At 48.1% G+C, this 23,342-nt stretch overlaps 2 protein-coding genes across 2 annotated transcripts; both read right to left on the reverse strand.

The window, feature by feature from the left end:
- Window positions 1–1,731: 1,731 nt before the first annotated feature.
- On the reverse strand, window positions 1,732–6,391 carry LOC122363995 (macrophage mannose receptor 1-like). Its single transcript, XM_043333923.1, has 3 exons — window positions 6,201–6,391; window positions 5,543–5,989; window positions 1,732–2,519 (listed from the first exon to the last, which is right to left on the reverse strand). The coding sequence occupies exons 1-3, from the start codon at window positions 6,330–6,332 to the stop codon at window positions 2,085–2,087; spliced, it is 1,014 nt and encodes a 337-aa protein (XP_043189858.1). The 5' UTR covers window positions 6,333–6,391; the 3' UTR covers window positions 1,732–2,084.
- Window positions 6,392–11,306: 4,915 nt separating this feature from the next.
- On the reverse strand, window positions 11,307–18,110 carry LOC122363992. The gene is made up of 9 exons (XM_043333916.1): window positions 18,103–18,110; window positions 15,835–15,980; window positions 15,153–15,373; window positions 14,624–14,760; window positions 13,647–13,837; window positions 13,307–13,428; window positions 12,816–12,974; window positions 12,161–12,278; window positions 11,307–11,724 (listed from the first exon to the last, which is right to left on the reverse strand). The coding sequence occupies exons 1-9, from the start codon at window positions 18,108–18,110 to the stop codon at window positions 11,519–11,521; spliced, it is 1,308 nt and encodes a 435-aa protein (XP_043189851.1). The 3' UTR covers window positions 11,307–11,518.
- Window positions 18,111–23,342: the final 5,232 nt, after the last annotated feature.

Raw genomic sequence — 23,342 nt, forward strand, 5'->3', positions numbered from 1 at the left:
CGGACGTCGCTTATTGCATGTCGCCACATGGTCCAACATACGTTATTACGAGTAACGGCCCATTCTGCACTATACGTTTTTCTGCGTGCCCTTTATTTTGCGAGTTTACGTGTTTTGCCTAATATCGTTCTATAAAAAAGTTATAAATGATATAGCCTTGGCATTGTTATATACACAGGTTTATATAACTATTACCTATATAAATTAACCCAGCACCGCCTGGGCTATTTCCGTACGCACGACAGCCTGGGGGGGGGGGGGGTCGGATTCGACCCCCCTGTTATCTCGAGAACCAATGGTCCTATCGAGGCCCGCGAGGCGGCGTTCGAAAGGTCTCTACGAGACCTTCCCAAAGTACTCTTAAGATTTTAAGATTGAGGTCAACTTTCGGGTCAAGGTCAGGTCAAAGGTCAAATTCTGGGATTTTGCATGATTAGGCTTAGGGACAGCGGAATCGATAGCTGCTGCTCAAAACTCACCAAAAATGACCTCAAAGACCTAGAAAAGGTACCATGTGCGTATAGGGGTCATACTAAGTACGGGTCAAGGTCAGGTCAGGTCACCAAAGGTCACGGTTTTCACTTTCTGCTACATGGGCGTGCGACACAGTTTTATGGCTTATTTTTTCACGCCAAATCCGATGGTAATGGTTATATGTGACCCCAAGTCACTGTGCTGGTAATAAGTGTACATTGAATGCATAAAAAACGTTTATACCAATACATAACTAAACGAGGGCTGAGAAAAAAGTCAAATTTTCATATTTTTATTTTTGACATAAAAATGCACTTTTCTAGACAAGCTTTGTCCCAGGAATCTAGTGGTGCCATTTGTTTTCACATGCGATGTTCAGAAGTGCCTCTAATTCACGAAAATGATTATGACGTTACCATGCCTTATGCATGTTGGAGCTATTTTTTTACAATTTGGGGGTCAAAAATCAAGATGGAAAGTTTAAATTTGGGACATTTAATGTTCTTATAGAGCTCTATAACACATATTCCGTTTTTTGGAAATTCTTTTTTGGATTTATTTGCTGTTTTCCAAAAATATAGTTTTTTTTTGAATTTTTGGGGGTGAAAAACGCATTTTATGGAACATCCGAGATAGCCATTTTAAAGAAGTCGTTAAGCTGCGTCTATTCATGTCATTAATTTGCAATTTGCTTTAAACCTTGATTTTTGGTGATTTTTTTTAATATTTACCACTTTTGACTGAAAACACCATGTAGTTACATCACTAAAATCAATATATCTCAAAAATTTTTGGATTTTTTTTCTTACAAATTACACAGAAGACGTCAAATTAATGGGGGAGAAGGTATGCAAAGTTTCAAGTTGATAGCGTAAGCGGCTCATGAGTTATTCAAGAAAAACGGAGGGGGTCGGATCCGCCCCCCGCCCCCCCCCCCAGGCGGTCGCGGGTTAACTATAATTTAACATTAAAACATATACAAAACGTAATATCGTTTTTTTTCTAGAACAATATTATGCAAACTGCGCAAATCCGCAAAAAAAACACACGCAGAAAACGCATCGTGTAGCCAGGCCTTAACAGAGGCGTAAAATTTTTATCCGCCTATACTCCTTCTCTTTGTCCCTTTGCCGCAGGACATAACCAGCGACAAACACTGGTTACTTGTTTGTGTTAGTTGTAGGTACATAGTGTGTTCAGATATCTACTCTACTGTTTCAGCAATCCATCCTGGCTGTCGGTTAAGGCACACGAAAATTCGAAACAAAGTATTTATTTTCAAACATCACTTGCCAATGAACGCCTTTTTAGCATCAAAAGAAGTGTAAACATGCTATAACAACCTGTTACGAATTCAAGAGAAAATGCGTTTAAAACAGACAACCGCGAAAAGCCTGTGAATACCATACGATATGAAGAAAACGATTTTTTTTTGCCGCAAAAAAGTCAGACCATCAATTACGGAAATGCAATCACCTATTCGCAGTCCATAGATTATCTCAGTTCCTACAGACACTAGGGATCCATAGATACCGTACCTACAGATATCTACAAATCTCTAGTATCTACAGATACCACACCTCACGCCTGCATCTGACCGATACTGCGTCTTACGGGTGCATCTCGCAGAGATACTGCGTCTTAAAGCTGCAGTCGACGTCGGCCCATTCCCCAACAGCGTAAATATCCATTGAGTTGACCCCGTTCACCGCCACGCAGAGCTCGTTCCTCTCCGGCACACCGTTGGGCTCCACGCTGACAATTTGCTGCCAGTTGGTGTTGACCACCTGGGGTTTCCCTGGGCTGCTCCAGCGTAGAACTCCGTCCGAGCCCGGCGTGGATCGCAGGGCGACCCAGAACGCCACACTGTCCTTCACCACCCGGGAGTCGCCGGGCAGCTGGAAGTCGATGACTGCCAGACGAGAGGACGGAACGGTGGAAGCACAGGCGTCCCTCGCTGCCTGCCAGCTCTTGAAGTCATCTATAGAGGAGAGTCGGAAGCAGCGGCCGTTCAGAAGTTCCCAGCCCTCTGCGCATGCGCCGTCCTGTGAATGAGCAGACCAGTTAAGATACCGGCGAGATAGCTAAGAGTATGGAAACTACACCTTTTTTCCTTCAGTTTTAAGAAGTTGAAGCTCAGGTTGAAAACGGATGCACCTCCGTTTGAAAAAGATGCCATTCAAATTGGATTACATTTTTTTCTAATTAAAACGCATCTTTTAAAAACTGAACTTCAGCTTTTTCAAACAGAGGTCAGTAGCTGCGGAACACCTTCAATTTAAGGGGGGCACTGCCGATTTTTGGTCCCATTCTTGCCATGCAACGCCCATAGGGCTCATAATGTTAAAATGCCAAAATCAAAGGGGGGCATGGTGTCCCGGTGCCCTCCCCGTTCCTCCGCCTATGACAGAGGCCTGTTTCACTAACAAATATAGCTTGCAATTACAAAAAAAAACTTGAGTGTACAAGTAAAGATTAACAACATTTGACTTTTGGACTTCACGATACCTCCGACCATGAATTTGAGTTTACAATTTACGAACCTCTTACAAGATATGTAGTTGAGTGCTCTCGCGAGGAACATCTTGTAATATTATAGAATGATTGTTACTGACCTTTTTCTCGAATATACATATTAATGTTAAATGTCGAATATGATGCATTAGAGTTGCGTGAATTCTCGCCCACAGGGCAACGTCAGACAAGCAATCAACAAAATTGTTGCTGATTGCTTGTCTGACGATGCCCTGTGGGCGAGAATTCACTCAAGTCTAATAAAGCCAAGCCTGAAACAGACTCTTTCCGCAGTCAAAAAATCGCATGCGAGAGCTTATTCAAATACATGGAAGCACGCTCGCATCAATCGCACGCACCTCCCGCATGCAATTGATGCGGGAAGAATTATAACGTATTTGAATAGGCTCTCGCATGCGATTTCCTGAATGCAGGAAGAGTCTGTTTCAGCCTCAACCCCGCCGGGCCCGGGGGGGAGGGGGTTGATGCAACCCCATACGGTCTTTCGCAAATAACGTCGCCAAATTTGGCATACCCTCTGGGGCAGCCTTTCGGCACCTTCCCTGAAAATTTCAGGTCTCTGCCAGTTCAGGTCAAGTCACCAGGTCACCAAAACCGGTAAAATGTCAGGGTACCTAAAGTTGGACTATAATAGCGGCAACGGAATCGCTGGGTTTATCGTTTATAGCGTAAAAACCATTAGACTTAGCGACACCAAATTTCAGACACAACTTGGGGCATCCATTTGACATATGACCTTGGAGTTTTGTGTTGCAGTGGCCTCGGGTCAGGTCACAAGGTCACAAAAACGGTACATAGAAGCCGTTTTCACGACCACTTTCTATGCAAAAAGTTTAGGTGTCCTCTAGCCGGCTGGGATTTTCTCAGACTTACGGTATACTGTTGCACCGTAGAAGCTGCCCACTGCCCAGCTTTGAACGTATCTTTATCACATCCAAACTACCCTCTCGCTTTCTTCAATTTATTTTATCATCTCTTTATGCTCTTGATTTCCTTTTTGGGGATTATTACGGAGCGAGCGAAGCGAGCGGAGTCTTACGTAGAATAACGGAAATTTCTGAGTATGAGCGGCCGGCCGGCCGGCCGGCCGGCCGGCCGTGCGGACGCTTTTGCGAGGCTTATATCTCAGCAACCACTTGACCGATTTACACGGGGTAATTTTTGTAGGGTAGCTTCATTCCTTCTACCAAGTATTGGACTATTCCCGATGCATGTGGGTGACCCCTTATGCACGTGCCACGCGCAAAACGAAGAGGTGTCAGTTTTGTAATTGTTGCAATATCTCGGTAACTACTTGGCCGATTGCGCTGAAAGTTGGCATGTAGGTAGGCACCCACTAGGCACTGCATATCCATGTGCCAGAGTTGGGGTGCTGCTGCACGTGCGCACGTGCAGGGGGCGTTTCCAGATCTCGAGAACGGCTGGACCGATGGCGCTCAAATTTGGTACCCGGTTAGGGACCAGTTAGTAGGGTGCCGTGCACAAGTCAGTTGGGACCCATTCTGCACGTGCGCACGTGCAGGGTGCCGCTTCCAGATCTCGAGAACGGCTGGGCCGATTGTGCTCAAATTTGGCACATCGCTAGAGACCGGTTAGTAGGGTGCCGTGCACAAGTCAGTTGGAGGTACCCCTCGAAATTTCGCACGTGCAAGGCTCACCCTCTCGCTCGCTCCGTTAGTCGCCCCAAAAGGCGCTATACTGGTATAAGTTCTTGACTCCCCCCTCATTACGGAGCGAGCGAAGCGAGCGGAGTCTTACGTAGAATAACGGAAATTTCTGAGTATGAGCGGCCGGCCGGCCGGCCGGCCGGCCGTGCGGACGCTTTTGCGAGGCTTATATCTCAGCAACCACTTGACCGATTTACATGCGGTAATTTTTGTAGGGTAGCTTCATTCCTTCTACCAAGTATTGGACTATTCCCGATGCATGTGGGTGACCCCTTATGCACGTGCCACGTGCAAAACGAAGAGGTGTCACTTTTGTAATTGTTGCAATATCTCGGTAACTACTTGGCCGATTGCGCTGAAAGTTGGTATGTAGGTAGGCACCCACTAGGCACTGCATATCCATGTGCCACAGTTGGGGTGCTGCTGCACGTGCGCACGTGCAGGGGTCGTTTCCAGATCTCGAGAACGGCTGGACCGATGGCGCTCAAATTTGGTACACAGTTAGGGACCAGTTAGTAGGGTGCCGTGTACAAGTCAGTTGGGACCCATTTTGCACGTGCGCACGTGCAGGGTGCCGCTCCCAGATCTCGAGAACGGCTGGGCCGATTGTGCTCAAATTTGGCACATCGCTAGAAACCGGTCAGTAGGGTGCCGTGCACAAGTCAGTTGGAGGTACCCCCTCGAAATTTCGCACGTGCAAGACTCACCCCCTCGCTCGCTCCGTTAGTCGCCCCAAAAGGCGCTATACTGGTTGTATGTGTTCCTATTACCTTGTGACTTTGTTCTTACCTTGAACCCCCTATCATTCTATGCCTTTCTCCCACCTTGTAGCCCTCCCTCCTCCTCCTGTTCCAGCCGTCTCTCACCTCCTGTTCAGTCTCGCAGACATAGGACAGGGTGCTGTCGCAGTGCGTATCGGCCCAGACGCCCGGCGGCTGAAATTCGGTTCCTGCACCGGCTCCCGACATGATGACACAGTCGTCGTTGGAGATAGCAGCGCCGTCGGGCTCCTGAGCCTTGATGACCTCCCAGTTGGTATAATCGATGTCAGTCTCAAACTCCGTGTCCTGGTTCCACTTGGTGTACGGCGAGCGAAGGCCGATCCAGTAATAGGAGCCCTTTCGGATGTCGCTCTGCTTGGAAAGGAAGGCCTTGTTGTCGTAGGTGATGGCCGCGAGGTGAGCGCCCTCATGCTGGCTCGGACACCCGGTGGCGTTGGCGCCGTCCCAGTTCAGCGCTTTGTCCGTGACGAGTTTGTAACAGGTGCCGCGGTGGGGGCCCACCCATCCTGAGGGGCAGTCCTGATGGCGCGGCTGAGGAGAGGGAAGTGGGTGATGTGCGTGACAAATTAGCGACACTGAGCACACTTTGGGATCGTAGCACAATGAAAACGAACACTGACGGAAACTTCAGAATGGGTGGCTTCAGAAAGTTACACAGATACAGAAACTAAGGTATGTCATAATTATCTGCCCAAAGTTACACCATGCGCCAAGGACAAGCCTTTACAGGTGCAGGCCTTACCTCGATGTCTTCATTTTGTACCAAGCTGGTCCAGGCGTGCTTTGAAGCTCTTCCAGATCGAAATGTTATGCCTGTCCCGAAAGAGACCGCAACCAATAAAAAGAGTAAATGACAGAAAAGCCGAGCCGCCATGCTGCGAACGTGGCACTAGCTCACTTTGTGCAAGCGACTAGCCTTAGTGGTGATGATCTATCCAAAGCTCGGTTTATGTACGCGAAGGTTCAAGGCGCCATTCCACATGGCGACTCGCTATTGGCTGGTGGAAGTGAGAGAGCACGTTTGAGTTCGATTGGCGCCAGCCAGTGACCACATGTCAAAACATAGGAGAGCTACGTGTGCCGATAGTTGACACAAGTGAACTTCGCGATTAAACAAAAACAAATGAGAACTTCAAATGTGGAGTCGGATAGCGAGGGCGAGGGTATGACCGGCGTATGAACATTGAACATCGGACTTGCAACAGATCGGGGATGTCAAATTCAGAGCGTGCAGAGAAGCCAAGTGCAAACCATCTCCATACAATTTACCGAAGAGTTACCGGGTATATGGAAACATCACAGCTTTTGCCGAATTCAAGCCAGGTGAACCCTTGCCGGGTCTGCCTTTTTTCTTGCGTACATATGTATAAGCCCTCATAGGTGTAGGAACAGGGGGGGGGGACGGGGGGGGCGGTGGCCCCCCACTTTTCATAGTGGGGGGGGGGGGGCAGTAATGTTAACTGCCCCCCCACTTTTTGCCGAACATTAATGTATTTGTAGGTACCATCCCGAAGAACAAACTTGACGGTTCTCCGGCCTGCCCTTCCATGACGATTTCCATTTGTGCTTCATCGTTATTGAGTGCATTTTTCCTCCACCCAATGAAAGGAAATTTTGTCAGAAGCAATAAGTGGCAGCTTAGGGGCAGCGCGCGCTGGAAAGAGAGACAATACTGGCGCAGCAGAATGCGTAAACGGCGTAAACTAACAATTTATGTTAGGCGGCCTTGCATTAGTTGATCGGTTACTGGCATAGGCGTAGGAACAGGGGGCAGGGGGCCATGGTCCCCCACTTTCGAATGGGGGGCTAGCAATGTTAACTGCCCCCCCCCCCACACCTTTTGCTAACTTTTCACTTCTCACGTTTCACGCTCGCTCGTAATAAAAAAAATGTTTTTGGATGCTTCTGGAATTCGCATAGGTGCCAACCAGTGGCGGATCCAAGGTGGGGTCACATGGGTCATGCCCCCTTGGGGCCCGGGGGCACCACGGCAGGCCTACCAGGGGCACCACCGACCTATCAGGGGCACCACAGACCTGTCAGGGGCACCACAGGTCTTCCAGGGGCACCAAAGGCCTTCCAGAGGCACCACCGGCCTCGCAGGGGCACCTTGGGCCTGTCAAGGGCACCACGGACCTGTCAGGGGCACCTCAGGCTTGTCAGGGCCCAGGGGCACCACAGTCCTTTCAGGAGCACTACAGGCCTGTCGGCTGTCAGGGGCACCAGAATCCTAGCAGGGGCACCACAGACCTTGCCAGGGGCACCGCAAGCTTGCCAGGGGCACCCACTGGCCTCGCAGGGGCACCCTGGGACTGTCAGGGGCATCACGTGCCTGTCGGGGACACTTCAGGCTTGTCAGGAGCACCACAGTCCTGTCAGGGCCCAGGGGCACCAGCGGCCTAGCAGGGGCACCACGGCCTCGCAGGGGCACCACCGGCCTCGCAGAGGCACCATGGGCCTGTCACTGGCACTTCAGGCTCGTAAGAAGCACCACAGTCCTTCCAGGGGCACCACAAACCTGCCAGGGACACCTGCGGCCTAGCAGGGGCACCACAGGCCCGCCAGGGGCACCACAGGCCTGCCAGGGCAAAAAAATGAAAATAGGGCACCACCAAAATTAAGTGGCCGAAATCTGTTGAGGTTTTAATTTTGGGTGTAGGTAGGGGTACTTCGATTTATGACCCTCCCCTTGGAGTTTTCCTGGATCCGCTCCTGGTGCCAACGCGGCTGCGGAGGCCAGGGGGGCGCGTCCATGAGATTTAATATCTGGACGGGAGTCTCCCTGAGATTTTGGTCGATTTTTTTTCTTGTCACTTTTTTACCGATTTGAGCATGCTTGCGAAAATAAAGTGGCCGAAATCCGAGGAGAAAATGGATTTTGGGGGTAGGTGAGGTTTTGTGCCTCTGGGAGCCTGGCCCCCCCCCCCCACTTTCGAAAACGTTCCTACACCTATGTAAGCCCTAGCCGAAAGGGGAGGACACAAACTTTTGGCATTTCACTCCTAGTTAGCCTGCGCGCCGCTGCAGCGGGGCGAGGACATTGCGCCGATGCATCAGCGCAATGTTTTGCTCCTACACCTGAACCTTCCGGTTCAAAGCCCGAAGTCCTGGACCAGGCCCACTGCCAGTCTCCCGCTGCTGAGGCCGTCAGTGCTCTTGATTGCCACACACAGCCTCCGAAGCAGCCCTACTGGGCTATAAAGGAGCCCTAAGCTAGTTTCCGAGTTCCCCTAACGGACCCTCGCCACCATCTGAACGTCTCATATCGACCGTTGAGGACAACTCCCGCCTCCCAATTACTGATTCTCGGCAAACGCAGATGGCCATTTTGCAGGCCTTCAATGATCTTTCCCGACCGCAAAGACTCCATTCCAGCCTATGAAGGTCCTATCAGTGTCCAGGGGCCAATGCCAGTCAATGAGGGCCCATGTCGACCTTTGGTACCCCCCCCCCCGCTACCTAGTTCTTTGGGTTCTTTGAAGGTTCACATGATTTTTTAGGGTGCCTATGAAGGTTTCAGCGACCCCAACCGTGACAATGACATGGATTCGCATTGAACGATGGGCGCCAACTCAGATGCTAAATGTCAGCGCAATCCCTCAAGTAATTGCCGAGTTATTGTAATGGGAACAAATTTGACACCTCTTCATTTTGCATTTAGCACCTGCAGTAGAGGTCACCCATATGCATCGAGAGTAGTCCGGATGCTTGGTAAAAGAGATGCAACTACTCAGGCCCATGTCACTGCACTTTTGATGACATGCTAAGGGGGCCTCGCCCTCAGGACGATAATGGCGCGGTGCGCCACAATCGCTTCCAAGCTACTTGCCAACAGCTGCCATTTTTGAAAATACTATTTTGAAATAAAGTTACATTTTTTTTTTTGTAATGAAGTTGTTAATTAAATCGATACCTTATCTAAAACCTCACTGAAAAATGATTTCTTCATAGTAAAAATATACGCTGGATGCGTTTTTACGCTCTTTTCCTGCTACTGCAGAGGGTTTTTAAATCGTATATTTCTTCAAAACCGGCCATTTCTTAGCATATTGCTCATTTCTTTTCGATAGAAAATTAATTGGGCTTTCCATTGACATCAACGGGTGAGCGGTATGTGTAGAGTGCCATCTGAACTCTTGAGAGCAATTGCCGTAATCAATGTTTTGCGTCGAAATCGTCCGAACATGACGTCACTCTGACGTCATTTCCGGACGACCTATGGCAGCTACGAAGTTCATATTTTGACACAAGGTGTCAAATTGATGCAGCCAAAGGTACCAAATAGTAAAAAAATTAACCTCACTCTCATTCTTCTTAAAAGTAAAATCCAGATTCGAAATAAAACAACTAAAAAAAAACTTTTAAAAAACGGATTCGAAACGCTTTTATTTCGAATCCGGAATTTATCATACTATTAATATTTTAATAGTACTGTAACATTAACTGCTTGAATCAATGTAGAGCTGACTCCACGTACAGTCCACAGCAGAAGTAATGTGGGGTTTCAGTCATGGGTATGTTCTGCTTCTGAAGCTTAGGAACGATTAGCCACACTACAATGAAACTTTGAATGTAGCTTATATGTATCGTCACCCTTGCAGCTGCAACTTCAGCTATTGACATCTTCTTTTCGATCACTCCGCATTAAACAATCGCTAGTCAAAGCCAACCGTTGAGATTGGTAAAACCCTACATTACTTTAGCGGTGGGCTGTACTTCCAGATTGTATTAGATGTCATCGCAGGGCAATCTTGTCGGATGTCTGAGAGGGATGCCCAAGGGATGCCTGGCGCAGTTCCTTCTCGAGCTTCTTTCGAGTGAATAAAAGCACTTTTAGTTATTAACCCTCGCCAGCCGAGGGGGGGGGGGGGGGCATAGGATTTTTCACGATAGCTCCGAACACGCTGGCGATAGAGAGATGAAACTTGGCATACCTGACCTTTGATTCAAGCCAGATCTTTTGAGATCAGCCGCATTTTCGGGTCAGGTCAGGCCACTAACCTATGACGTCATAAGTGAACCTCTGCACGGTCTTCAGATGTCGCAACTTCGCAACGCCCTCACTGCCAGAGGAGATGTCACAGGGAAATGAAACTTGCAGGATCTAATATCCATTACTAGTCTCACAACTTGTATATCTCGGATTTTTCCTAAAGGTCATATGAGGTCAGGTCGTTTTTGTGACCTCACCATTATAAGTCAATGGGGAAAAATGAAAACTGCTATTCTGGCGCCGGGAACGATCTCCAACTATCCCAAGCACACAGAATCGTGATTTGGTGCACACCTTGCAAGGTTAGATGCGTCACTTTTGCAATGTTGACCTTGCGTGACGTCATTTATGACGTCATTAGGGCCATATTGGTTTTTCGTCAATAACTCCCGATCAAATTGAGCTAGCGAGTCGGGAAAGCCACCAATGGACTCAAGAAAACCTGCCGAATCGAATGATATGCCAAATGACCTACTTTGACCGATTTCGTGACCTGGGGGTGCTGACCTGACCGTGACCTGAGGTCAACACCCGAAGTTGACCTCACCCAAATAAAAAGTATATCATTCGACGCGCCTGAGCAAGGCAAACACGATGCTGCCAAAATCGCGGCTCTGCGGCCGTTTTTTTGCGAAGTTATTCTCCAAAAACGGAACCGTACCTTGGGGCACTTGACCTGATCTCAGAGGTCACCGGTTGACTTAGGACCTTAAAATCGGGTACCAATCTGTGCGTCTCGTAACGGCACACACGCTCGTTTTTTTCCGCAACGCGCTAGCTCCACCAGGGGCGAAACAGCGAGGGGGGGGGGGGGTCGTACCCCGGTACCCGCCCCCCCCCCCTCGGCCGGCGCGTATGTAGAAAACCAATAGGTCCGGCGAGGGTTAATTCATTACAGCCAATACAAGCTATTGAAAATAAATATCACACACTTGTCACACACGCATAAAAAGCGCCTCCCGCATTCTACGTTTACAAATACAGACGTATAGTAATAAAACAAGTGATGAAACACACAAGCATCATTGCATAATGTCATCCTTACAGCCACAAGCGACGATCAAGTGTTATTTACACTTTTCTTCAAGCACTTCAAAATCATTTCTGAAGCGAGTTTTCAAAAAAGCCTCTGTCAAGCTCTTGAGGGTGTTACGCATCGTGGCTAGCGTCAACAGCAGCGAAACAAAGGCTGACAGGGCGAGAACAGCAGATAACGCCAGAAGAGCCGCTGGATAGAAGAATTCGAGTCCAACAGGCGAGCTTATCAGCAACTCTGGAAACAAAACGATTGAGTCAAGGTAGGTCGACATGCATCATTGTTTTTCTGTTAGCTTTTCATGCAAAAGGTGGTCAATTGATTGTTCTGTTACCGTATTTTTATGTTATATATGCGTCGGAACTCAAACATATACGTTCAAGTCATACAATTTACTTATCTTAAGTATTACTGCGGTAATAATGTGTGTGACATTACAATGCCGTTCATAGCACTGACAGTTTTATATGGGTAGGTATATACCTACCTAACTGCAGTTGCACAATGCTATAAAGAGGGCGCAGCAGTTACGGGAGCTCTATATGCATACGTTCCCGCAGTGGGTGTCCCACCACCCAGAACTGTACCTACCTTCCCCCACGGCGTGTCCCACCACCCAGAACTGTACCTACCTTCCCCCACGGCGTGTCCCACCACCCAGAACTGTACCTACCTTCCCCCACGGCGCGTCCCACCACCCGGAAATGGGACTGGCGGCTGCTACTCAGCGCTGCTGGCTCCGAATCTGTGCTGCGCCTCACTCGTGAAGAGGTGCCGGGCCCACAGACCGGCTGCGAATGGATACAGTTAGTGGCACGGACAATAGTCGCGTTTACATAGCATTTTTGACGAGGCTCTAGGTCATTTATTTTGCGATAATTTCGATGCAGTGATCTTTGCATATTTAGAGGGGATAATTTTGTCAATTGTAACGCACCATTGCCATTTTTTGCAACATAATGGGCGGAGCTATAAGCTTGCAACAATCCCTATGTAAACGGGGCTAATGTTAGGGGCATCACCAGTCACCTGCATTAGGGAACGTTGGCTGATCCGTATTCCGTACTTAATAATGGAAAATGATTAGGTACGAGAAGCTTTAAAATAAAAACCGAATAATCTCAGCGTTATAGTTCGCTTAAGACCAATGCATCATAAAAACATTCATTCTTTCATCACTACGTGAAAACTATTTTTTTGCATGCGCTAATTCAGAAAAGAAAGCAAAGCAACCCAATTTCTAAGCAACAATCAAGTGTGAGCCGTGCATTGGAAAGCTAGACGTCTATTTTGAGGCAAAAAAAGCCACAAAAACTGCGATATCTCACTGGTCTACAGTCGGGCTCGTAGTATCTGCAGGCGGCAATCCGGACTGTGACCCTGATCAGGTCATCCGAGGTCACTCCCTGGAAGGAGAATGCCCGGAACGAGAACCGGACCACCAGAGGATCATTCTCAAACCACGAAGGGTTCTCAGGTGCCAGTAGCTGGAAAAGATTAGGGGCAGGTAATGCATCTTGTGTGTTCTTGCTGCTGATCTGCAAGGCACATGAATAAGTGAGGAATAACTTTCAGCAAATTCTCCAACGAAGGTTACGGGTATGTAGCATGCACCATGCAGAAGGATGAAACGTTTTTTCCTACACGAAAAATATGTTATAATTGTCTGCATAATTTTCCCCTTGCTAGTGAATACATTGACCTCTGAATGAACAGCACCAGGCAATATGTTTAGTGCAGGCCCATGGCATGGCAAGTCAAACAACTTTCAACGCTATCGACCGTGTTTGCATCGATGTGGGCGGCAGCTCCACGGTACCTTGTACTCTCGGTTGGCACATCCATCACTGAGCACCAGCGGTACAATGTCGTTAGGTTGTACCTCGCCATCGGCCGGTACACGTTCCAGTACCAGTCCCGTCAGACGACTGTACCGCCAGCCTGCCGAAAACGCAGTCAGGGCCGCTGTAAGACTCGATAATATCGAGCATGGAGAGAGGCGCAAAAATCACAAAGAGGTTGTTGTGTCTCTGGCAAAGTGAGATCGAAGCTTACTGATTACCAACCTGCCCTTCCTCTCGCCCCAAAGTCTGAAGTTTCTACGTTATGTAGATTCAGAGTATCTATAGGATCGGGGATAAGAGATTCGCTCCGCTCACCGTCTCCGTCTCGGACGGTCGTTCTCAGTTCCATCTCGTCTCCCAGGTGCACGCTGTCGTAGCCGGTGTGGACCGGTGTGAACCGGAACTGGCCCCGACCGCGGTGCAGTAGCTGAACGTCAAATTCGGGGAGGCCGGACTCGGAGGCCTCCGTCGCCCCAGAGTAGGACGCTATTGGTAAGCGGTCCAGCCTGGCATGGGAGCACGAGAGAGAGAGAGAGAGAGAGAGAGAGAGAGAGAGAGAGAGAGAGAGAGAGAGAGAGAGAGAGAGAGAGAGAGAGAGAGAGAGAGAGAGAGAGAGAGAGAGAGAGAGAGAGAGAGAGAGAGAGAGAGAGAGAGAGAGAGAGAGAGAGAGAGAGACAGAGAGAGAGAGAGAGAGAGAGAGAGAGAGAGAGAGAGACAGAGACAGAGACAGACAGAGAGAGACAGAGAGAGACAGAGAGAGACAGAGACAGAGACAGAGACAGAGACAGAGACAGAGACAGAGACAGAGACAGAGACAGAGACAGAGACAGAGACAGAGACAGAGACAGAGACAGAGACAGAGACAGAGACAGAGACAGAGAGAGAGAGAGAGAGAGAGAGAGAGAGAGAGAGAGAGAGAGAGAGAGAGAAAAAAAAGAGCGCATCATCAGTATCTAGCCAACTCGCGAGCTGGAGCAATTCTATTTAGATTGCAAATGATTACGCATAACAATTTACTGGGTACGCAGCATTTGCAGTATTTAGCTGGACCCAGGCAGTCAAATTTTGCCGGGGCCTTACACCTGCGACAAACATGTCTGCTCTACGGCAACAAGTTCCACGCAGTCGGCAGTGTGTGTACAATACATACATCGTCCGGGCCCTTGCAGCCACCGCCAATTTTGAGTAAATTTATATGCTAAACGTTTACATCCGAATCCGATCTAGTGCCTACTAGCTCGCTCTCAGCCGTTCATCTAGTTTTCTCTCAACGTCAGACGCTGCCGGTATACCTCGGCGCCTGCAGGGTGAGCTGCTTCTCGAGGGCGTGTCTGCGCTCTTTGGGCAGACAGCGGAGCCGGACCACGCTATCCTCCAGAAGACGCAGACCGGCCAGTCTCGGGAACCGCACAGTGACGCAGAGCCAGCGCTGCGAGCAGCAGAACAGTCGGGTAAATCCATTGTCAGGTGCGGTCAGAATAGAAAATACACCAACTTCGTTTATCCTACTTCACACGATCTTCGCTGTTCATTATAAAAGCCGGCTTCATTTATTAAAAATCTCTCATTCAGCTATGAGCCACTCCATACCCACCTCTCCTTTTATCGCCTTTCCCTCGCCTCTCTTTCACCTCTCCCTTACGTCTTTCTCGCCTCTTCGTTGCTTCTCCCTTTCCTCTCCCTCCACCTATCACATCTCTCCTTCGCCTGTCCTTACACTCACTCACTCACCCTCCACCTTTTCACTCTCTCAAATCTCCTTTCATACACCCTCACTCCTCACTCATTGCCTCTCCCCTCACACTCTCTCTCCCTCCTCACCTCTCCCTTCACACACTCCTCCACTCCGCAGGCCCCAAACTCCCTGACGGTCAGCCTCAGCGACGGCCAGTCTCCCACGGCTGATTTCAGCGAGCACCGCGCTGATGTCAGCAGGTTAATGTCGGGCCGCTGGTCGATCAGCGGCGGCGCGATCGGTGCTCCGTCCATCAGCAGGGTGGCGGTCAGCAGCTCCTCGCTCGCTGACTGGATGCAGCTGATGTCTGACGGACGACGGAGCACCAGGGAGAGCACGTCAGAATGGGACTAAGTCCACAGGATTACACTGGGGATGTGGGTAGTGGGTGCCACCAGGGAGAGCACGTCAGAATGGGACTCAAGTCCACAGGAATGGGACTCACCCACTACCCACTGGGGTCCGGGATGTGGGTAGTGGGTGCCTGTAAGACATAGGCAGCAGGCACTCTATGTCATTGTGAGAGATGATATTTCCAGCATCAAGTGTTCTGTGTAATACAAATGCGTTTATGCCCCTATGGCAGAGGTGAATGTCTCTTCGTGCCGAGTTCTGTCTCCAATTCGGACTCAGCTATTAAGCGGTTCACATGAGCTGATAAAGTCAGCTGGAAGACAGCCCAGCATGTGTGACATATGAAAAGCTGTAACTTGAGCTAACCATCGCCCAGTGGCCTGCGCTATAGCTGGCGTAGATGCTGGGTCATACCTGCAGCCCGCACGCTGTGTGCCGCCGGTGCCGGGAGTGTAGAGCCTGGTCCCGGCGGCGCAGGTGGCGCTATGGTCGGTGGTGCAGGTGGCGCTGCCGTCGGCGGAGCTGGCGGTGCCGGACGCGCCACAGGAGGGCTCGGCGGGCTGGGCGGGGCCGGAGGGAGACGTCGGGCAGTCGGGGGAACGCGGCGCTGGCCCACCCTGCAGCTACATTCGTAAGGGTGAGGTCGGCAGGTGCACGGGTACGCCCCCTGAGCCGCTCTTCTATTCCGTCTCGTCTCAAACTCCGGCGGAAGCAGCGCCCGAGCGGCGCCAGTCGCCGAAAGGGTGGCTCCCGGCGGCGGCGCTGGTGGGCCCAGCACCGGACCGGGGGGCGGCGCTGGTGGGCCCAGCACCAGACCGGGAGGCGGCGCTGGTGGTCGGATGGGGAGGGTCTCTATGGGGGGAGCGGGCGGCCGGACCGGGACAGCGCTGGGAGCTGTCGGTGCAGGTACACCTCCTGGAGGGGCTGGAAACACCGCCCGCTGCCGCCGCCAGCCCTGCGGTAAAACGGCGGAGTAGCGCGTCAAAAACTGAGGTCCAGTAACCTTGGCAACATTGAGAAAGAAATTGATTACAGAGTTTTTGTAAGTTGTTACTCTACCGATCGATATTCATCTCAAGGGAGAGGTTTATCTATGCATAAATAATGTATAAAGTTAACCCGCGCGGGGCTGGGGTCTCCTCTCCAGCCGAACGCGCGGGGCTGGGGGGGTAAAATTTACCCCCCTGTTATCTCCCGAACTAATGGTCCGATTTGGAAAATTCAAACGCCAATCGAAAGATCTCATCACGAACAACTACAAATATGTCCTTAATTTTAAGTTTGAGGTCAAGGTCAAGGTCAGGTCAAGGGTACAAATTGCAAGTTCCTACAGCATCGGCCTTGCACCGACTTTGCCGAAGAATGGAGTCATGGACTGAGACTGATCGCCCAAAACGTGTTCTTAGGCTACCAAGACAATATTCGTTGCATACAATATCATTCAGAGGTCAAGGTCAAGGTCAGGTCAGGTCAGGTCAGGTCACCAAAAACAAAATATAGAAAAGGGCATGTGCGACACATGTTTTATGGGTCATTTTACTCATAGAATTCAATAGGCACACTCAATAAGTGATATGGACCACCTCTGGATGAATTTCAGATCGAGGTCAGGTCAAGGTCAGGTCAAGTGAGGTCAAACTTTTAAGTTGGTTGTTAAGGCCTAAAAAGGTGTCTATCTGATGCAGTTTTTCACGGCGAATCGAATGGTGCTATTTTTGTTTCCGTACGAGGTCTAGAACTTCCAAAAAAGTCATTTTTCATTTTTTTGTGTGTCGTGACGTCATAAAATTTTGAATAACTCCCACATTTTTGAACCGATTCTTCTAAAACTTGGTATGTAGGTGCACATAGACCACTCTTCTGACATATATTCCGGTTTTTTTGATACACTCAAAATTTTGGATTTTATAATTATTTTCCCAAAAAAGTCAGTTTTTTGAAGAAAAAAATTGGGCAAAAATCCAAAATTTCTAAAAAAAACGGAGATAGCCATTTGATAGACAAAGTAAAATTACGTATATCCTTTTTTTGTTACGTCTTGATTCCTTTAAAAATGAAGATGTTAGCGGCGTTTGAACTTTTGCCGTTTTTGAGGCGAAAATGGCGAACATGACGTCACTAAAACGTCAATTTCTCAACAATTTTCCGAAGGATTTCGCTCAAATTCTCAGGGAACGTGTCAAATTGATGTAAGAAAAGGTACTGAGAGTTTGGCGGCGCTGCGCGCCGCCGTTTTTGAGATATTGCAAAAATTCGCGAGGGGGGGGGGGGTAAAATTTACCCCCCCCCCCAGCCCCGCGCGGGTTAAACAACGTTTACGTAAATATTAGCCGTTTTCACGACGGCCATCTGGTACACATTTGGTGCACATTTGATGCGGATTAGGTGCAGATTTGGTCAAATTAGGTTCAGTGTATCGCTTAGAAGATATCAGCTGGGGTTGCACTAATTGCTTATATGCCTCCTTTATCATATTATCAGAGAGTATCATCAATAAAAACACTGAAATAAATTCATAAAATGAAGATGTTTGCTGTATGTAAAAGAGATTAGATGCAGATTTGGTCAAATTAGGTGCATTCGCCGGCTAGCACGTCGTGAAAACGGCTATTATATCATACCGTTTCCGTCATATGTTTATTTTGTGCAGCACTCATTACCACTCATTAGTGCATTGCTCACCTGTCCATATTTCGTTGACGGCGACTGGGAAGGCTGCCATGTTGGCGATCCGATGACGTAAGCATCCGGAAAATAAGTCACCCACTGCAGACACTAAAAAATCAGCATGCCATCAGTCGCGAAATATGTGATGCCTAAATTGGAAGCTTAAATGGTGCAAAAAAGCGAGCAACTCTCTATGATTGCCTGATGCCTTTATGAATAACAAAATGATAGATATATCTCAACTATACTAACCAAATAGACGATTTCAAATATCTAACGAACGTAGAACGGTAAAACATAACTTAGCGTATGAAAAGGTTTTCTTTGGAACGTCACCAATGGTACAATAGCGATTTGTAAAAATCGCAAAAAAATTGAAAAAAGCACCTTGGCGGCAACTAGCAGGACGCAGCACATTTATCGTATGTGCATACCATGGACATTGATCAACTCTGGCGTAATGCTCTCACTCAATGGTCTCAAACTTCAAAGGTCGCTGACCTCTGCCATAGCTGCGACAACGGAACTGCCGGGCGCGATAGTGGCTCCCTTCCTGTGTTCCAAGTCCGCCCTCGCAGTTCCCCGGTATACGGCGGCGGGCCGGGAGTCGGAGGTGTATACGCCAAACAATGACTTCCGGTGGGAGTCCAACACTCGCGACACGACCGAATGGTATCAGATCGGCATCCGCAGCTCATTATCATCGAACACGTGGTGGATAATACTGATCACAGTGGCGGATAACACCGACCACTGTGGTGGATCACAGCGACCAAACGGCGGATAGTGGATGCCCAGAGCACAATGGCATCACGGGATGATACCATGCCAGGGATCACTCAAAGGTTATCGCCGTTTACCATGATAAATTCCTATTGATTTCCATGAGCAGTGAGCAGGATGCCCTCAATGGGTGTTCGCTGCTCCCCCACCAGCATACATCTCTGTCTGTCTACAGCACATGCTGTGAACACGTCTGCATGCAAAGACTTCATCAACAAGCAACTATTTATGCATTCAGTGTCATCGCTCTGCCAGCGATAATCCCCCAAAGGCGAACAATGTCGTCTGGAAACAACGCCAGCCGTCTGAGATCGGTCGGAACTGGTTCATATTCAACACACGCCGTGGCGCCGGCCCACACTGAGAGCTCCCTCTGCGCAGGAGCAGGCGGGGCGGATGTAGCACCCGGGAAGTCATGCCCGGTCACAGGGGTGCGTGCTTGTTTAGTGACGTAGCCAGACGGGGTAGATGGGGCCAGCCAGCGCAGTGGGGCCGCAGTGAGACGTTGTATTCCAAACGCACATTTACATAGGATGACGGTCAGCTACGCGTCTTATAAGGGAGCGCGCATATGCTTCTGATTCGTATTTATTGGAGCGAAGGTAGTCAACGAGCTCGCTCTGTGACGATTCACTGTAGGCTGTTTTGATAGAGGCTCCAAAAGATATCGGAAAATGTTTAATAATTGTCAAATGACGATATTCGCGAAGTGTATGCCCGTAGTTTATCAATCTCGCTTTACACTTTCGGCACCTTTCCATGATTCATTTGAACCACTTAGCTCTAACGCACCATGGAAACCCTAAACAGTGCAAATGGATTTGCATTAACTTTAATATAATTTTCTAGCAATGTGATTCAATGTGTATTGTCTGTGACTCTTCATTAAATTTACTTGGGAAGGCTGCACTGCTTCAATGCACTCATTGAATATGATGTTTGCTTTTCATTCAAAGGAGGAGGCTTAGCCAATTCCGCTGAGAATACGGTATACCGTATTCTCAGCGGAATTGGGCTAAGCCTCCTCCTTTGAGGAGGAACCTCCTCCTCCGAGCTATATCTCGGTATAGCGTGACCCATGACCCATGTGAACAGCATCACAATGAACTCACCAGGTACAGTAGAATCTGCGACAGCATCATTGGAGCCAAACGAGGGACGGCCACCGTTCGCGCTCTCGCCTTTTATGACACCACTTCCCAGGGCAGCACTGTAGCCGGTGGTAGCACCGGTCCGCTCTCCTCGGCAACCTCCTGTAAAGTCGCGGCTCTGACGACCTTTTGCTGCCGTCATCAAGTGCTGATGAGCCATTGCCGGCACTGCACTCCGATTGGCTGCCGGTCTCAGCAGTCTGACCAATCACCGCTGAGAGTGATCGGTTGTTGAACTCAAACTCCAGAGGCTTAGCTGTCCATCTCATTCTCCATAGTACTGGATACAATAGTGTTCAGATCTCAGAAGCTGCTGCGGGATGCAAAGGAGGCATTGAAATGAACCAATCAGATAGCACATCTCATGTTAATAACTGACATGCTGTGAATAACTGCTAAATGAACTGAGAGCTAAACCCAGGTAAGTGTAAAATCTCGCACAGGTGATCCATGAAAACTGTCGTCTTTTCAAGTAGGTATCAATTCAAATTGTATTCGAACGCTCAGAAGAAATCCAGTTTTGTGCTGAAAAAATCACCAAACATGGCCGCAGTGCACCGATTTAAGCACGTAGAACGATATACGTTTTGGTTGGGTGAGATAAACATAGGGTAGTGGCTTCAGGTCAATGTCAATTTAAACTTCAGTCACTCAAATTTTCTAGGTCATGAAGTTGACCCGAGGAAGTTAGGGTAGTGTGGGGTAATTTGAACATATTTTTACGTCTGCTCCGTTGCAACAAATTCCAGCTCAACCCTAGATGAAGAAAAACTGTTTCAGTAGCGCATGTGTCACTTGCTTTTACCATGCAAGCCTCATTTCTGGACGAACCGAGCATACCTTGAATAGCATAGCATCACTTCTCCACCAAGTCACAGTGTGTTCAAATTGCCCCACCGTGGGGTAATTTGAACATACTGCCTTTACCTGCCATAAAAACGATAGTATCGCCAGCACCGATGTTGTTTGACCCATAAACGAATAGACAGAGCAATTCTAAACATACCTTCATTTGAAAAATCAACGCAACAACAAAAATAACAGTTGCAGAGTATCAATATCTGCACGCTGCACACCGGTCAGTTGACAGAATTCGCCTCTCTTCAATTAACAGAACGTCTATCATCTCCGTTCGATAAAAACTCTACCAAACCTTACTTCATCTGTTATAGTGGTGCCAATCGGAACCTGGACATTCGGAATTCCGATTCGTCATAATGTCCAATTCGGAATTGATTGCACAAAGGTATAGTAGCCTGGACAACATTGGGCGATGGCCTGCCACACTTAAGCATTTTTATCAAGTAATCGTGCGTAGCATTGATTGGCGAATGGAAAGCTTGTTAAGCACTCAATATAATGAACACTTTTCGGCTGGTAAAATTACATGATAAGCAATATAAATGACGGTTTTGAGTGTTGATAGCTGCATAATTTTCGGACATATTTGGACAAATAGTTGAGTTTAACATTTTTGGACGGAAAATCAACGAAAATGCCGGACATTAGACGGATATTAGATGTACATTTTCTAAAACTGGCATCACTTATCTGCTACTGCTTTGGGTCGAAAATATTGGCAAAAAAAAAAAAAGACTGGGAGCGTTGTTTCTTCGGAGCTATCCCTGTCTTCATTGAAGTCCCCACACTATGTTCAAATTACCCCACGCTAAAAGTTATTTTGCCACTTTTAAAAACAGGTTTCAAAAGCAAATTTCGTGGATTGAAGGCACTGATTAGGTCATTGTACAACAAAAGCCGTTGCGTATTAGGCGCTAGCAATGCAGGATTTTGCGCTGCAATGAAGTTGCAATGACGTGTTGTATAGGCGTTTATCCTTGCGAAATTGATTTTTTACACTGTGCGTCAACATCTTCATTCCCTGAATCTTTAAACCCCGTTCATATGATAGCCCTTTTAGTTATGATAATTTCTCTCATTGGTCTTATTGTCATGCCACTTATGGATTTTCCGTAATTTTGTGTTATTCACACTATGTTCAAATTGCCCCACATGTTCAAATTACCCCACCCTACCCTATGCTGCATATCATTCCATTCAAAAGGTCTTTCTGAGCATATCGGTAGCTTCGCGACTCGTTATCTCGATCTGAATTTTCATCTGAATTATAATTGATGAAAATCTCTGGTGACTTTATTGACGTCATATATGGAATAATGGACGTCATATATTGCGTCACGCAAAGTCAACAATGCTAAATTTAAGCATTGGACCTTTCAAAAGTAGCGTATGTATTATAGAGTGTATCGATAACCGAAATTTGCAAGGAAACTGGCATATTATTTGGCGCAAGGACATAAAAATAATATCTGGGCGCAACATTTTCCTCAAAACTCAAAATTGACTGACCCGGAACGGTTTTTGTAAACCCCATTCCAACTGCTGCGGACGTAGGATGAAGCTTTAGTTCTCCCCTTTTGACGCTAGATGGCAGTGATTCCAGACTGTCTCTAACTTAATTTCAGACATCTGTAAACGTAAAAAAAGCCATTCGGATTAAATTATGCACATTTTTTACATCATTGGTGTTGGTATATTGCTGTTTTTTCCATTGCAAGTGTTTTCCATTGCAAACGCATAGCTTTCCACACATTATCACACATAACACAATACACATTACCTATGCATTAGCGCCCTGAGCTCTTAAATACGAACAAGTAAATAGCAGATTAGGCAACTATTAGCAACTGAGCTCCTGCCGCATCGTACTTTAAGGACTACATATAGCCGGTACAATTGTGTTACCAGCGACCAAATGTCAAAGTGGACACTGGTCAGGTGCTCGGTAACTGGTGACTGGTGAGCCAGTTTGCTTTCTGTCCTATATTACGGCTAATTCACCATCATCCTTGCTTGCACTTCTCCGTGTTCCGGATTAACGGTCCGCCTAGCAGACAACCGATGGAAGTCAGCTTCGGCCTTCGGAGTGACCATTTCAACAAATGTATGCTCTAGTCTGTCCCGTTGTGACTTGCCGTCAAAACAGTATGTCCCGGCGCTGAAATGCCGTCCCAGCGGTACAGCGGACTAGTCGTCAGTGGTTGATTGAACCGATTGAGCCTTGGTTGATTGAACCTTACATTGCCCTCTCCCTCTCGTGTTTTATCATCCCAGCATAGCCTGACTCAGAGCATTGCAGCCATTATGGTGTCTTTTGACTGAGACGCTGCGGCACACAGCCGGTGCCCGATGGTCGACTTTATTCTGATATTGCCCTCTCCCCGCTAATTCATTTATTCATCATACCACGGCCCTAAAATGTTCTCGAATAGACTAACCCATAGGCTCTAACCAAGCATA

The sequence above is a fragment of the Amphibalanus amphitrite genome, unplaced genomic scaffold, assembly GCF_019059575.1.
Source record: "Amphibalanus amphitrite isolate SeventyFive unplaced genomic scaffold, NRLGWU_Aamphi_draft 000651F_arrow, whole genome shotgun sequence".
NCBI classification, from domain to species: domain Eukaryota; kingdom Metazoa; phylum Arthropoda; class Thecostraca; order Balanomorpha; family Balanidae; genus Amphibalanus; species Amphibalanus amphitrite.

Bases quoted from the DNA above. Each gene is read 5' to 3' on its own strand.
- LOC122363995 (XM_043333923.1), bottom strand. From the start codon at position 6,332: ATGGCGGCTCGGCTTTTCTGTCATTTACTCTTTTTATTGGTTGCGGTC. The intron at 5,990-6,200 runs GTAAGGCCTGCA...CCCTCTCCTCAG, and splicing joins TACAAAATGAAGACATCGAG to CCGCGCCATCAGGACTGCCC. The intron at 2,520-5,542 runs GTGAGAGACGGC...GCTCATTCACAG, and splicing joins TCTGCGAGACTGAACAGGAG to GACGGCGCATGCGCAGAGGG.
- LOC122363992 (XM_043333916.1), bottom strand. The intron at 14,761-15,152 runs GTGAGGAGGGAG...TGCTGCTCGCAG, and splicing joins AGGAGTGTGTGAAGGGAGAG to CGCTGGCTCTGCGTCACTGT. The intron at 11,725-12,160 runs GTAGGTACAGTT...TTTTGTTTCCAG, and splicing joins GGGACGCGCCGTGGGGGAAG to AGTTGCTGATAAGCTCGCCT.